At 41.0% G+C, this 17,233-nt stretch overlaps 1 protein-coding gene across 1 annotated transcript in view; it reads left to right on the forward strand.

Moving 5' to 3' along the window:
* Positions 1 to 2,855: 2,855 nt before the first annotated feature.
* Positions 2,856 to 17,233, forward strand: part of LOC108670873 (cadherin-87A) — a 41,857-nt gene continuing 27,479 nt past the window's right edge. The window contains exons 1-4 of the mRNA XM_018158362.2: positions 2,856 to 3,054; positions 5,651 to 5,711; positions 12,320 to 12,528; positions 15,582 to 15,710. Of these exons, the coding sequence (XP_018013851.1) occupies positions 5,651 to 5,711; positions 12,320 to 12,528; positions 15,582 to 15,710 (399 nt within the window). The 5' untranslated portion in view covers positions 2,856 to 3,054. The remainder of the gene's footprint in view (positions 3,055 to 5,650; positions 5,712 to 12,319; positions 12,529 to 15,581; positions 15,711 to 17,233) is intronic.

Raw genomic sequence — 17,233 nt, forward strand, 5'->3', positions numbered from 1 at the left:
AATTTTCCTTGCACGGAACTGATTTCGAACGCCACATGAGAATAGACAACATCCACAGGAGGTAGGCTACATGTGTCCTTTCCCTTACTGCGACTACGCAGCAACACAACAATCGCACATCACTGCTCCCCTGCACGGAAAACATCAAGGACAACGGCCTTGATAATTCTTGTTGTCATTTATAGAGTAATTAATTAACCCACAATATTTGTATTTGTTGTCACTTTTGAGACCTCTTGTGACACCTCACATCGGTGACTTCCTGATACTAATATGACTTCTAGGACTTGCTAGCCGAGGAGATAATAAGATGTGGCATATCAGGACCTGCAGGTTTCCCATGATTCGACTTCTATGTCGTGCATTGGCATGTAAGTGTGGTATGCATGAAGCATGGGTGCGCCATGGACCCGCTGGGCCATAGGACGAATGGGTGGTGACTGTACGGGGTGCGGCTGGAATAGAGTGGGATGAAAAAGAGTGGAAAAGAGAAATAAGTAAGCGAGTGAAAGACTATGAACTGAAGGTGTGGGAGCAGCGAATGGAGGAAAAGGACACTCTAGGGCTGTTTCAGATGAAAGCGATGCTAAAATATGAATGCATGTATGATGGTAGTAGAGGTGGGGACCTTCTGTTTTGTGTGAGGGCAGGGGCGCTTGGAGTGAATGGACGTACATACAGGTAGAATGAGAGGAGGGAAGATAAATGTTTTATGTGTGAAGGGGATGAGCAGGAAACTGTGGAGCACTTGTTGATGGATTAATGTGGTGCGTGTGAGAGAGACAGCGACAGTCTATGATGGAGGTGATTCTGAATGAGGGAGGTGAGATTAACGTAGTGGGGCATGAGAGAACAAGTGAAGAGTGGATGCCAATAATTACGGGTCTGTCTGAGGGAGAACTGCGGCTATATATAAGTTTGAGATTGTGAAGAGATATTTAGAAAACGTGTGGAGGTTGAGGGAGAGGAGGAGGATGATAGGAGTGGGGTCTTGAGGAGTGGAGGGTTGAGAGAGGTGAGGGTGGGAATTAAGGCAAGGGTGACTGTACCGAATGTTTTAGTACGTTGTTTCTGTATTTTTAGATGGTTGATATGCATAACGAAATGTTTTATTTTTTTAGGATTGATGTGAATACGTTTTATATGAACTTTTTGTTAACATACGAGTGTAAGGTGAACTGTTACTTTTTTGACGCTATATAGTAAATGAGCTTCTATGCAGCGTGTATGACCGATTTAAAGGTCGTGACCGGAGGTCAGCACGCACACAATTCCATATTTATGCCCAGTGACCGGTTGAAATGACCTGCAGGTCTGATTATACACTATGAAAATCCTGTCGTTCACTGTATGGGGAGTACTGGAGGTTTTTTTTTTAATTCGGCTTCCTACGTTGCTAAAGTTATTACCGACACGAGGCAAAGCGGAGAAGCCACCTCGTGTCGAACTTTGTTCGGGCAAAAAAAAAAAAGAAATTATTTTAAATATCATTTAGTTTACTAATAATCGATATTTTAGGCAGATGCGTCAAGTTAGATCGTGCGTTCAACTTCTTGTGAAAATCGATTTTTAATATTTGTGTTTCCGATATTATCTTCAATGTTATTTTCTGCAAATGACGCAATAAGGCATAATTCAATTTGTACATCATTTCAGAGCGTCTATTCTTAATAATATAGAATTATTATAATATTATTATTTCGTCATTAGCTGCAACCACTAACTACGCATAAGGTCCCTGATACTTTTATACTACTCAATCTATAATTTTTCCGGTGCACCGTATTCACCGTTTTGTATTGCATTCTGCTTGTTACGCTCTGAGTTTTAACGTACTTATCCACGTTATACAACAAATCTAATCTTAGTTTTACATATATATTCTAATAATGTCCCTGTTGTATAACGTTTATTATTGTCAGAACCGAACGCCTTCAAGGCTTACACATGCACATTGTGAATAAATAGCTTCCTTTTCACTTTGAACAATATTGTTTTCTTTACATTTGCGTTGAAAACATGGTATGGAAATTTGTCCCGAAAATTCGCTTCAAAATTTTGTCCCAAAGCCTGGAAGCGGTCGTCATTCACGACCAACAATAGCCCTACCGAATTCCGGGTAGCACATAATTACAGCTGTAATTACAACGACAGCGTAATTGTTACGACGATGATTTCTAATAGTGTTTTCTACTGACATTATAAAAAATGATTTTATTAGATGTTATCGAATTTTAGTATTTCATCATTCTGATTCCTATGAGTAAGAAAATATGAATAAAAATTTTTCCTAAAAAATTTTTCATGAGAGTGACATGAAGTCAATTTAAACTGCAAAATGTTTAGTTTATGCCATGATTTATGTTCTGTCAGTTTTCGAAAATACTGATTGTCCTGATCGTGCACAACATGAACCATTTGGTTTTCGAAGAAGCAGACAAGCCAAAGGCTAACTCAAACCTATAATATGTCCATTATACTATAGGTTCAATGAAACAGTCATTATTTGTCCTCCAACTGTGTTACTGGTTTCGTAAGAATCTTGAGCGAAAAAGATGTGATGAAATCAAATACGCTTCCTCTTTAACAGTTTAATTAACAGTCATTGAAGCCGAGCGGTGGAATGCTACAGTCTTGAAGCCTAGTCTTTTGTTTATGTTTCGAACTTCAAATAAGCGATAATGGAGAATTGAACACAAAAGAAAGTTGTTCGTAATTGCGAGTGATGTACTATCTTGCCAGCATATAAATGCTGACTTGAAAAAGGATGGGCAGCATAGAATGGAATTGAGGTTGCCTCAGGCGCCGCGAAGAGCTACAACTTGTAACAGTCCAGTCAAGCCAGTGAGGTCAGAACCACGGGCGTGTGAGGTGGTGAAGTGCCTTTCCGTTGCTTCTAGTTCCTGGAATGATGCGCACATGGTTGTGTATTCAAAAATTATATTAGAGCAGTGAAAGTGTTGTGCAAATGGCTTGCTGACAAATGCCTATGATAGAGGAGTTTAATTTATTGGTGTTAGATAGACTTATATTCTGCGAGAGTTTGCTTCTGAGGTGAGTTAAGATGTGGTTGACTGCTGCAAGAAGCCAAAGCAGGCCGGCGCTCTTAGCTGATCAAGAAAGAATACCTAGTATCCCAGGTATCCTATTATAAGTAAACCGAGGTTTTCCTGAATTGAGCCGCCTAGATTGATCGTTGATGTATTGTAAAAAATATATAATTTTTTTTTGCTGGTCTTGTTCTATTGCCAGATCTAGGACAAGAATTTGATGAAAGCTCAAAATTACGTCTTTTTTGTGACTTTAAATGGGAGTTATATTTTATAGATATAGATTATCGTGAAATTGTAAAAAAATTTCATGAGTTAGCCTATAAATTCGCAAAAAGAGTGACCGACGTTAATTGCGTTATTATACGGTAGGTATTTAAGAGATGTCCAGCGAACGATGTCGGACTACGGCTCAGCGTTTCAAAAACCACAAATGAAGAAAGCCCATTTAAAGCCCATGAAAGAATCAAAAGTTTTTGTACTTTAACACAACTTTCACGTAATAAGTTTAAAAAATTCACTTGTTAAATGTTCCGTCCGATTACATATATTGTAGTTTTGCTACGTTATTGGGTAGAAATTTTCCATGAAGGCTTATGCATTATGAGCTAATTTATGGCCCTTGCAAAGTGAGTAACGTTTACGTTGATCTTAGAGCAGCGTTTCTCATTTCATTGCAGCTACCATCAATAACAATTAAAAAAACCGATTCATGTACCAATATTAGAAGTACATTCTGATAACGTCTCAAAGGCTTTGAAATTTTTTTCATACACAAACAAAACAGTTTATTTTTGACCAGAACAAATTATTTGGTTATTAAGCAGAGAGTTTTGTGAAGTAACGTTTCAACTCTCGCGTGTCACTGACGTTGCACAAGTTTATTTCTAGTTGGTATCATTCATCATTGTTTTCTCTTTTCAATGTAGGCAAAATTCATAAAAAAGTAGGAAAACTGCGTCAGTGCCACGGAATGCGGAGAGGATGATCACACTCGCAGCAATCTCACCTTGCGCTGTGCCGACGTCCGTTGACCGTTACTCAGGCTTACGGCGACTATTGGCCCATGCTTCACCGGCTATTTTTGGACAGTTTGACGTATTATCTGCCGTACAAAATGCGTTTGATGAATGCTATTTAAATTTATTCAGACGAATTCTGAATGCTTACTTGTGGTGGCCGTCGTAATTTACTAATGGGCTGTTAAGGATGCCAGGAAGAATGGTCCTAATTAAAATGATAAACGCCCAACGTCGTGTAGCTGAATCTAAAAGATGTTGATGGAATTGAATTTTGATTTATGCCTAAACCAAGCTTTTCATAGGGTTGCCAACAATCATCGATGAAAAATTCAAGTCAGGCATCGAAATGATGATGTGCAGTAGGTCCGGCATGCAACTCGCCTGGAGCGAGGGGAAGCATGATAAGAGCATTGTTAGTGTTGCCCCGAGGCGATACCCGACGACCCGGAGCCATGCAGCAGAGACAAGGACTTCTCAGGTCATCAATAACAAAGGGGATCAATGGAACCTTCAGATTATCATACCTTTCTCCTACAGTCATTCATTATTTGGGTCCATTACCTTCTACAGTCATTCATTATTTCCAGCTCGTACAAGGACCGCGGCTATACTATCCCTTATTACTCGTATTAACGATTAGCGAAATTTGCTTAGAAAATTTCATCCGTAAAAATGTCCTTGCCTTTGAAAAATAATGTACAAGGTAAATCGAATTTCAAAGCAGAAAGAAAAATTATATTTTTCAGCAGAAGGGAGAATTCCATTATTTGTACACCATTATTGAGCGGAAATCTGATTTGAAATATTAGAGATAATTTGCATACCAGCAAAATTTTAAATGATAATAGCGTAGAATAACGTTGCTCGGGGATATACAGTATATTTATAATCCCATAGGTATGAAAATACAGTTTCTAATTTTCAAAACGAAGTAATATAATATTTTTGTAAATAAAACTCGTTCAAACTTACATTTAACATCGAATTATTACTCAATTCAAGTTTCCAAGTGAAAGATAAATTTTACCTTATTAAATCTTGAATGGAAATTCAATCTATTAATTAAAAAAATTATTCTTCTCCTCTTACGGCGTCTCGAAGAAAAAAAAACAAGATTCAGCCGCAAAAAATATCCGGTCCAGCTAGGTCATGTCTCGAAACTGTCAGTATTGAGGAAATTAATCGAATAAGTTAAATTCCTTTATACATGTCATAGGCATCAAACTGTCCACAAACAATGAATTTTCACGAATGTATAATCAATAATTAATGATAGTAATTAGTTACGAAAGCTCCGTGTGTTCTTACAACGAAAGCCGAGCTCGAACGTGAATGAATGTTCTTCAAGTGAATGCTGTTTCTAGATTTGCGTTGCCAGCTTATAAGCTCTTCGATTTTAACTAAGAGGCTCAATCCATGCCCACATGGAAATAAAAATCATATTATATTGATGTTTATTTTAAATTTTTTAATTTATTAAATATATTACGCATATATTTAATTTATGCACAAGTCAGCAATGATTTGAAGTCCACAGCAATTCTTGCTTAATGATTGTAATTTTGTATCCATTTTCAGATGGCGGGACTCGGAACGCGCTCCTGGAGCCTGCTGCTCGTACTGCTCTCTCTCGTCTCAGGTGAGCGCTTAAGTATTGAGATAACTTCGTCACATCTACAGGGTACGTAAATAAACGACACCTCTTCCGTTCTTCTCGCCCGCCTTTTTCAAGGAATAAGCCAGTCAATATTTCAGAGAATACATTTGCCATCGTAAATTGTGACATTAATTTCGAAACTTTGCCTCTGTTGCGCCACAAATTGAACAATTGGCTGACATGCGCAGTGCGGAAGCAGACGCGTGCCCTGCCACGAGCTGAGCTGGGGGCTTGCGAGCCCGGCCAGCGAAGTGAAAGTTGCTTGAGCGCCGTACATTTGTCGGGTCAAAGTACAGCTACACAACATACAGCGCCTACACAACATACAGCGCCTACACAACATACAGCGCCTACACAACATACAGGGCCTACACCTGTCTCTTATACACATCTAGATGTGTATAAGAGACAGGTNCGCGCCTTACTGCGTTCTGTCCCTGACTGGACAGCGACAACGCGCCTTACTGCGTTCTGTCCCTGACTGGACAGCGACAACGCGCCTTACTGCGTTCTGTCCCTGACTGGACAGCGACAACGCGCCTTACTGCGTTCTGTCCCTGACTGGACAGCGACAACGCGCCTTACTGCGTTCTGTCCCTGACTGGACAGCGACAACGCGCCTTACTGCGTTCTGTCCCTGACTGGACAGCGACAACGCGCCTTACTGCGTTCTGTCCCTGACTGGACAGCGACAACGCGCCTTACTGCGTTCTGTCCCTGACTGGACAGCGACAACGCGCCTTACTGCGTTCTGTCCCTGACTGGACAGCGACAACGCGCCTTACTGCGTTCTGTCCCTGACTGGACAGCGACAACGCGCCTTACTGCGTTCTGTCCCTGACTGGACAGCGACAACGCGCCTTACTGCGTTCTGTCCCTGACTGGACAGCGACAACGCGCCTTACTGCGTTCTGTCCCTGACTGGACAGCGACAACGCGCCTTACTGCGTTCTGTCCCTGACTGGACAGCGACAACGCGCCTTACTGCGTTCTGTCCCTGACTGGACAGCGACAACGCGCCTTACTGCGTTCTGTCCCTGACTGGACAGCGACAACGCGCCTTACTGCGTTCTGTCCCTGACTGGACAGCGACAACGCGCCTTACTGCGTTCTGTCCCTGACTGGACAGCGACAACGCGCCTTACTGCGTTCTGTCCCTGACTGGACAGCGACAACGCGCCTTACTGCGTTCTGTCCCTGACTGGACAGCGACAACGCGCCTTACTGCGTTCTGTCCCTGACTGGACAGCGACAACGCGCCTTACTGCGTTCTGTCCCTGACTGGACAGCGACAACGCGCCTTACTGCGTTCTGTCCCTGACTGGACAGCGACAACGCGCCTTACTGCGTTCTGTCCCTGACTGGACAGCGACAACGCGCCTTACTGCGTTCTGTCCCTGACTGGACAGCGACAACGCGCCTTACTGCGTTCTGTCCCTGACTGGACAGCGACAACGCGCCTTACTGCGTTCTGTCCCTGACTGGACAGCGACAACGCGCCTTACTGCGTTCTGTCCCTGACTGGACAGCGACAACGCGCCTTACTGCGTTCTGTCCCTGACTGGACAGCGACAACGCGCCTTACTGCGTTCTGTCCCTGACTGGACAGCGACAACGCGCCTTACTGCGTTCTGTCCCTGACTGGACAGCGACAACGCGCCTTACTGCGTTCTGTCCCTGACTGGACAGCGACAACGCGCCTTACTGCGTTCTGTCCCTGACTGGACAGCGACAACGCGCCTTACTGCGTTCTGTCCCTGACTGGACAGCGACAACGCGCCTTACTGCGTTCTGTCCCTGACTGGACAGCGACAACGCGCCTTACTGCGTTCTGTCCCTGACTGGACAGCGACAACGCGCCTTACTGCGTTCTGTCCCTGACTGGACAGCGACAACGCGCCTTACTGCGTTCTGTCCCTGACTGGACAGCGACAACGCGCCTTACTGCGTTCTGTCCCTGACTGGACAGCGACAACGCGCCTTACTGCGTTCTGTCCCTGACTGGACAGCGACAACGCGCCTTACTGCGTTCTGTCCCTGACTGGACAGCGACAACGCGCCTTACTGCGTTCTGTCCCTGACTGGACAGCGACAACGCGCCTTACTGCGTTCTGTCCCTGACTGGACAGCGACAACGCGCCTTACTGCGTTCTGTCCCTGACTGGACAGCGACAACGCGCCTTACTGCGTTCTGTCCCTGACTGGACAGCGACAACGCGCCTTACTGCGTTCTGTCCCTTACTAGGCCTTCGTTTCAAAAGATGTTTGTCTTGTTGGGCCTACACTTCCAGGGGCATTAATCCATTTCAATGTTGACAAAAATCTGTCATTATTCTGAAGCCTTTATTACGAGAATATGTGAGTTCTTTGTTTATTCGGTTAACTTTTTTCCGGGATGTAAAAGGTACATTGTCTTCTCGCGACGAAAATTTTTATTGCCTTATTTCGAATATTTTATTCTTTTTCTACATTTAACACCGGTAGTTAGCTGCAACTTCCTCGTAAAAGTCATTGTTGCGCCAAGTTATAACAATATAAACTTGAATAGTTCTTGTCATTTATCAAATGCTTCAGATGTCGTCTTGTCGAGTATAAAGTCAAACAAAAATGCTCACACGATTTGTCTGCTACAGTGCACACGGGACATGATATACAGTGCACACGGGACATGACGTATAGTGAACACGGGACATGATATACTGTACAGTGCACACGGGACATGACGTATAGTGCACACGGGACATGACGTATAGTGAACACGGGACATGATATACTGTACAGTGCACACGGGACATGACGTATAGTGCACACGGGACATGATATACAGTGCACACGGAACATGACGTATAGGGCACACGGGACATGATATACAGTGCACACGGGACATGACGTATAGTGAACACGGGACATGATATACAGTGCACACGGGACATGATATACAGTGCACACGGAACATGACGTATAGTGCACACGGGACATGATATACAGATATAAAGTGTACACGGGACATGATATAAAGTGTACACGGGACATGATATAAAGTGTATACGGGACATGATATAAAGTGTACACGGGAAATGATAAAACTGTTACTTAAAGAATGAGAGTTCATGCTTCTACCAGAATTTCGTTTGATAGATAACATTACAAACAAACACGGCAGTTCGTAGTTCATACTTCGGCTTGGAATTCGGCTTTCATTGAAAACATCAATGAAATTAAATGACAAAGAACATAAAGACTTTGTTATTATTGTCGAACCTTCGCCGCACGAACTTATGCTCTGTCTCGGTTATAGTATCTGTTCAAATGTTACCATCAGTAACGGTTCACATCAAACTTCCTCTAGAGCTATGATAGTTTGACTATGAATTACTATTGGAACTTTATTGTCTGCCTCTCAGTTATATGCATGGCCGCATGTCGCACCGATGAGTCTCACACAAGTGTAAATTCCTCCTCTCCTGACGGACGCGGACATCTACCTTGGACGTAGCATGACTCGTGCGGAATATCAATCTTTTGTGCACTAGTTCTGGCGATAGCTTTCCTGGAATGTGTTCAACGCTGTTCGTGTATTGTAGGAGCAGCTGATATCGTCCCGTTATGCCGTAATGCCATGGCTTCCGTGACGTGCACCAGCTGTGCCACATCCGTGCACCCAATAAATCACTAGAACAATGTTTCCTTTTACAAATTTGCATTTACACGTTAGATATCTTCTCCCCATGTCATTGCATGTCGTCGAGGCTAATACATGTTATCCAATACTACTCTCTTCGAGAATAAATTATTTAGTTTTGAAAGTGTTAACTTTATTTACTTCTTATATCTACGATAAGAAATTTTTCCTTAATTGGAATATTCATTTACACACAAAATGGCGTAACTAACGATTCTTTCAATATTGTCTCATGTACAATAATCAAATTCATGCATTTTTCCTTTGCCGCCCAGTGGTCTGTACGTTTAAGCGAAAACTCCAGTCGTGCATGTGCCGCGGTTAAGAAAGAATCCAGGCTTCGTGGCCTATTGACTTGAAGTGAAGCGCATGCTGCTGCCTATACCAGCGACCTGCGTCCAGCTGTGCGAGGCGATCAGAGGCCACCGCAGCGGAACAAACTCGAGCGTTCCGTCTAGCGATGACCTGCAGGCTAGAAGTTTGTTATAGAATTCTCTACATTGTCAACTCGCTGAAATTATTAATAGAACGAACCTATTAAAGCCACTTGTAATGTGATGAGAAACTGATTACATTGCTTGCTTGAAATCTCATACGCACTTATATTTGCTTTGTCGTACATAAAGTTTTTTCAATATCTATTGGAATAATGGGCACAGTTATGTGTGAAGCAGTAGAGGACGAGTAGTTAATAAAGCAAATATCCAATTATTAAGACTTTTTGGTGATGTTTTATCGGTCAACCGGCAGCTATAATCGTCTCTTTGGGTTTCTTACGATGAAAAAATAGCCAGCTAAATTATTAGCCAATTTATGGACGATAATATATAGAAAATTTCCAACAGGATTGTTAGCTCACAACAATCGTCATGGAATATTGCGCGCCGAAGAGCGCGTGCAGTTGAACCCTGATTTTGTTAGCATAATCAGGTTATGCCTCGAGTATGTCCTTTCTTTGGAGCAGTCATAGCTGTCATGAGTGGTTCGAGGTTAGCGGTGGCAGCGCGTATTGAGGTCGCCTGAGCGTCCGCACTCCGCACCACTTCCCGGGGTCACGAGCGTCGTGCGCGTGGCTGCTATAACTGCTGCCTGGGTCCTGTGATGCCTTACAGAAAAATATAATATTTTTGTCAGTTATAGTCGCTATCTTGAGTGTGATGAGAGGATACTACGGTGGAAGAGCTCTGTGTTTTTGCTAGTTGCTGCAAATTATACTTGAATTCTCATTTACTTTGCGCGATAAAATCTTTTGTGTATGCTTTCCAATCCGAGACTTAATGTGCGATTCCGGACGGAGAAACACGATCATTACCATTTATCTTGAAACTTAAAGATAAGTACATATTTGAATGAAAATTTCAAGTTTAATTTAAATTGAGAACATTTCTGCAAGGGATTTTAAAGCTGAATATAAAACAGAAATGGAAGTGTAGGTTTGTTCTGACTTTTCAATTTCAAAATTTACAAAATAAACGCATATGAAAGTACCCATCGATTTGGCTCGAAAAGCCGCGATGCGTTTGCAGCATGAGTATTAAAGCCATGACTAGAAACGTTGTTCTTGCTTGCAAACTGCTCGCTCAGCAGACTAACACTTTACAAGTAATCCAAAGAAAGTTCGATGATTCCCGAGGCATGAAGCTCTTACCGTTTAGTTGGAGTTACCTTAACATCCTCATCTGATAATTGTTGTAGGTCCAATAATTTAGCTAATGATGGTGCGTAAGCCAGCGATGCTGTCAAGCCACGTCAGCGTCGTGCTCGCTTTCCTGCCCCCACCTCACAAATTGGTGGATGTTCAGCAGCTACTTTAAGCTTCAAAGTCAGTTTTGCATGGATCTCGTCTAAAGGCCAGTTCTCAGATCTCAAAGAGATGTCAAGAGCATTATAAAATCGGCGTCCGGTTAAAGTTTTGAAGAAAGTTTGCAAGAATTTTTAGCTGAAATTATGCGCTTAATTAAGTCAAGTCTTTTAGTATGGCGTCTTGACTGAATTTCTCTGATATTTTAAAAATCATGGATGGTAGTTGATTATTTTAAATTGAAAAAAAACAGCCGAGAAGAGCGAAAGAATGATCAAAAGAGATTATTTATAAGTAGTAAAGATTAATTTTCTCGAGTCGGGGCTAAAATATGTTTTTTATTAAACACTTGATTTGACGAAATGAGCATTATTCATTTTATATTAAATGTTGGTTTTTCTGTTCCATAGCAATGATACAGTGCTAATTGATTGTAATTTGTTAAAAGTCTCGCTATTTCCCTTGACTTGTTAGTTTTTAATGCTGGAAATTGGGAGAAAATAAATTAAAAATCAACCCTTATCCCGGTATTAGGTTTTTAGAGGAGTTAGAATGAGAGAATTATATTCATTGCCCTTCATTCATTAGCATCGCCTAAGATATTGCTGGTCAGATTACATTAACTTTCAAGCGGTAAAAGTACGTGTACTGCTACATCAACGTATAAAGTGTCATATAGGTATCATTAGAAGGTCCGTAATTCTAGAACTTTTTGATATGATATTTTCGTGACTTGGGGCAATTTTAAGTTATTTAATTTAAGTTTTAAACGTTCCTTCAAACGTTACACCTATACTCTGCATTTAAACGAAGATAAATTTAATCCTAAAAATTTCCCTCACATGAATGTTCTTCAGTGGTAATCAAACTTTTTTGGTCGCTGTTACTGCAAAAATATTACTAACTTTAATTCAAATTCTAACCACCATAATTTTTCATGTTGTAGGTCTTTCTGTTGCTAATTTATTAGTTATTTTAGATTTACCTAATTTATAAATTATTCTATTGCGAATTATGTCTCCTTATTAAAAAAGATGTTGACCAGTGAAATTCTTTATACCTTTAATGCTACCGTGATTAAAACAGGAATATGTTTTGCTGCTGTAGGAATGAGCGCCAACCTGCCGCCGGAGTTCATCTCAAGCATGGACCTGCACGTGGTGAGCGAGGACACTGCTGTGGGCACGTCCATCTACACCCTCACTGCCCGCGACCCCGAGGGCAGCTCCGTCAGGTTCGGGCTCTCCGGTACCCCGTACATCGCCGTCAACCCTGTGTCGGGGGTGGTTACTGTCACCCAGCAGCTAGACAGGGAGGTTCGTAACACTTCTGTCTCTCGGTCTTCTGTTTGTTAGACTGTTTAATGTTTCTAGGAAGGTAGAATTATCTAGAAAATGTTTTCTTATCTTGAATGTTGTCCCCTACTAGTAGTTTACTCGACACTGACATTCCTCGTTGATTGGTGGAAATTGAGTCATTCCTGAACGAGAGAACGAACAAAAACGCAATAAAAAATTTCGAAATTTATCTATCGATAATAGTATATGGATATATACATATACATATATTCACAATATACTTAGTTGCTAATCAATGGAGGATTATTGACGAGTCCACTTTCTGCTTCATTCGATTTCCATGGCTGTCACTGTACTTTAACGAAGCCCGGGCCCCGCTGTTTCATCGGTCGCTATCATTGACTGAAGACTTTCTAAGCTACTGTTTATCGGAATTTCACACTCTCGAGAAAGTGTCTCAGGAGCATCGGATGCAGCATATTCTTATCTCTCTGTCACGAAACCCGCTGATTTTTCAACTTCTCATTGCAAGAAGTACTCGTATTCCATGACCGGTTGGTTGACCCGTGCGAGCTACGAGCAGAATGTTGTTTCAAAGCTTAATTGCCGTCACAGCTTACTCGCTCTTACCTCTCAGTCCCTTACTTGCTGAGTATATCGCTGCTCATTCTGCTGAATTAAAATTATCCAAAGTATTTCGTATACTACGAATGAAGTTTGACTCTACAGTTGGCATTGCAGTCGCGATCGGCGATAGGCCACATCAGGCCTACACTGCAGCGCCGAGATCACTATGTTATGTTATAATACTGTGATTTTAGTTATTTCTTCTGTCTATTTATCATGCAACACCTTACCAATCGCCCATCCAGAAGCAAGAGCCAAGCCACATGAATACCTTTTTCATCATATAGTTGAATTTGTCGGTCCCAAACAATTGGGTAAGAGGAGGTTTAGGCGGGATCTTCCTGCAGGATGAAACAGAACAGGTTTTCATGCGGCCGCATTGAGGCCAGAAGGACAGGATCTAACGGGCGAGCTGTCCTGTGGCCCGCTTCTCGACCTGCTGTACTCGACGCTGTTCGTGTTACAGTCTTTTATTATTTCATAATTGTATTCACTATCTTAGCAGTAAACATTACCCACTTAATTATTTCATAATTGTATTCACTATCTTAGCAGTAAACATTACCCACTTAATTATTTCATAATTATATTCACTATCTTAGCAGTAAACTTTACCGCGTTCATTATTCCATATTTACTTTCACTACCTTAGCAGCAAACATTACCAAGTTCATAAAGCCAAAGTTATGCATACTATCCTATATATAGAAGTAGATGTTACCGAACACGGCGGTACGCGCGTTCAAATCTGGCTAGTCCTTGTATTTCTTCGTGAGATCAGACAGTGTCGGGATTCTTTCATTTTATAGCTAATTTCAAGCTAGCTAATAAGTCAGGATGGTCAACTATATCTTATTAGAAGTCGTAACTCGGTGTTGAACTTATTTTCAATTATCGTCCTATATTGTTTGCTAATCCGACAACTGATGAAACAACTGACAAAAAAAAACAAGTATTTCGTTCTTGGTTTTGCATAAGCTCCAACAGAAGCGAACTATTGCATACCTGAGCCAGTTGCATACTTGTCAATCAAGTTGTTCTATGGACTTTACCAAAGAAAATAAAATCACAAAATAAAATAATGAAACTAACTTTATCTTCAAAAAATTTTAACTGATAGGAAGTTATTATTAATATTCTGAATTGACAGCCTACAGCTTTGATTAGTCCTTGAGTTTTATTCGACTATGCAATCCTTCTAATGTTTTATCGTCTGCCCCCTCGCGATGTTGTTCAGCCAGTTGAATCTCACTCTATAACATCCATAAATGATTGAACGTAACCGTGATAGTACTGTATATACCGCTTGCTGCGTGCCTCGAGTGTATGTAGCTGCTTTATACTGTAGTAAAACTAAAGTTAGTTGGTTTGTCCAACCTTCGCATGCGACTCCTGATACGTATTATGTATTTGCAGCAAGTAGTTCAGTATTTCGAATTCACTCATTAGATGCGCTCGGTTATGTTATATATTGATGTTATATTAATATATTGTTTTATTGATCGATGTTATATAATTGCATTTTAACTATTGACTCATCGTTACTTTTTGCGAAGACTTCAGTAACATTAACCGTATTGTTTGTTGCTAGTAGTAAAATTTGTCCAAAGATGAAGCAACACCGAAAGTTCTTGATTGCATTAGTGAGATGAATTGCGTGCAGCTATTTATAATTGGTTATATATTTTTACGTTACAGATACAGTGTGGGCTGGCAACGATCGAAAAGATCTTACTTAAAAGTATAGCAACGGTAGTTAAAGTAATTAATTTCATATTTGGTACAATTTAACACATTTTAGTTCAGGACAATACTATATAAGTGTGGGACAATCCGCTAATTTATATGAGGTAATACATCACATTTGAAATGACCTTCGGAATTGATCATGCCAAGGCGATAAGAACAGTACACACACGGAGACGTTCTGGAATGATAAGCGCCGTTGCGAGAGCGTGTCATTGTTCGCTTAATAGTTATTACTGTTGGTTATTTCAACGATATTGTATTTCTAACATTCCATTAATCGTCTTTCTAATCTTTAATTTATGTTAAACTTACTTTAAGGATCTTTTTATAGTATCTTTATTTTTGTTACGTTAGTAATGCATTTTATGAATTATTATCGTGGGGCAAAATAAGATGTAAAAGCGAATTCACAATCTCGCCGACTAACTATTTTGAAAAAGTCGCCACGGTTTACTATTCCTAGATTACTATGCATTATCAATCGACAACATGACATGCATGAATGCATGATAGCATCAAAATTACTATATTTTACTGTCGTGTTTGATTAAGTTCTATTATACCGATCGATGAAATTGTGTCTTTTACATGCTATTCCTTCAACAACTTTTAATAATTTAGCATAGTTTCCTCTCTGCAAGCTGTTAGATGTGAGCTAATAACTAACGACTCGTCTTGTATCGTCCACCGTCCAGACCGCCGACTCGCTTCGTCTGACGGTGAGCGTGGAGGACGAGGTGGCGGGCGGTGCTAACAACGTCGTCACGCTGCCTGTCACTCTCATCGTCATCGACGCTAACGACAACCCCCCGGCATTTGGCAGGGTCAGTCACTCTAGTGTAATGCATGTTGTCAGTCACTAGTGTAATGTATGTAGTCAGTCACTCTAGTGTAATGTATGTTGTCAGTCACTCTAGTGTAATGTATGTTGTCAGTCACTCTAGTGTGATGTATGTTGTCAGTCACTCTAGTGTGATGTATGTTATCAGTCACTCTAGTGTAATGTATGTTATCAGTCACTCTAGTGTGATGTATGTTGTCAGTCACTCTAGTGTAATGTATGTAGTCAGTCACTCTAGTGTGATGTATGTTATCAGTCACTCTAGTGTAATGTATGTTATCAGTCACTCTAGTGTGATGTATGTTTTCAGTCACTCTAGTGTAATGTATGTTTTCAGTCACTCTAGTGTAACGTATGTTGTCAGTCACTCTAGTGTAATGTATGTTGTCAGTCACTCTAGTGTAATGTATGTTGTCAGTCACTAGTGTAATGTATGTTGTCAGTCACTCTAGTGTAATGTATGTTGTCAGTCACTCTAGTGTAATGTATGTAGTCAGTCACTCTAGTGTAATGTATGTTCTTATTACTTATTTCGGCTGGCCAGTAGATAGCTGTGGGTACATCATTTAACAAACTGGCATTTAATAAAAAAATTCAGCATTTCTGTTCGCTATATGAAAATAATTTTAACAATTATCTAACCTATTACAAGTTAAGGTCTCACTATGATTTGAATTTTCTCACTCACGAAGCTGTGGTATGGTTTGTTAACGAGGTGTGAATGTGTGGAGTTAGAGGACTTTGTTTGGCTCTCTAACAGGCCTGTCAAGTTTGCTGCACTTATTTAGCATCATGCATGCAAATATTGATTTGTCAAGCCTCGCCCTACAGAATTCAGTCCACTTACCTATTTTCTCAAAACACATAACCTCACTTTAAACTTGCTCAACACCGTATACCGGTGTACAATGTACATGTACCGGTGCTGCTCGCTTGTACTTGTCGCACACATCGTGACGCGAGCAGCTCTTTAGTTTGACCGCCTCAACGGGACTTACAGAGCTCGGCCGCCGCTCTCACGCTCGAGAAAAATCATCTTCATGTTGCTTAGATGCTGCCGTGCCGACGACTATAATCACTCCAATTTAGGGAGCACTGCATTCATTTTATTAGTCGGCCTCCGAAAATAATATCGTTTTGTTTTAAGTGGGCGTGCGATGTGCGTTATAAGCGCACCACATTTGCAGTTTTACTTCTTCGTGTTGCTAATTATACTTCTTTTATTCTGTTAAAGCGAGGCCTAATTAGCAATTGACATCATAAAGTGTTCATTTAAAATTCAATGTTTTATAGGTGGAATATCTCCTACAGTCAGCAAAATTAAATGTTAGTTGTAAAGATTGTGAATCCCTTACTCAGACGAGCCCGTTGTTATCTGCCAACATACACATGTATTATAGAGCGTTCGTTGACACATGTTTTACAATGTAAGCCGGTGCTGATCTCCTTCACTTAATGCTTGTGAGACTATAGACGAGAAGCGATCTCGTCCACCATCGAGCCTGG

Source organism: Hyalella azteca, unplaced genomic scaffold (assembly GCF_000764305.2).
Source record: "Hyalella azteca isolate HAZT.00-mixed unplaced genomic scaffold, Hazt_2.0.2 contig399, whole genome shotgun sequence".
NCBI classification, from domain to species: domain Eukaryota; kingdom Metazoa; phylum Arthropoda; class Malacostraca; order Amphipoda; family Hyalellidae; genus Hyalella; species Hyalella azteca.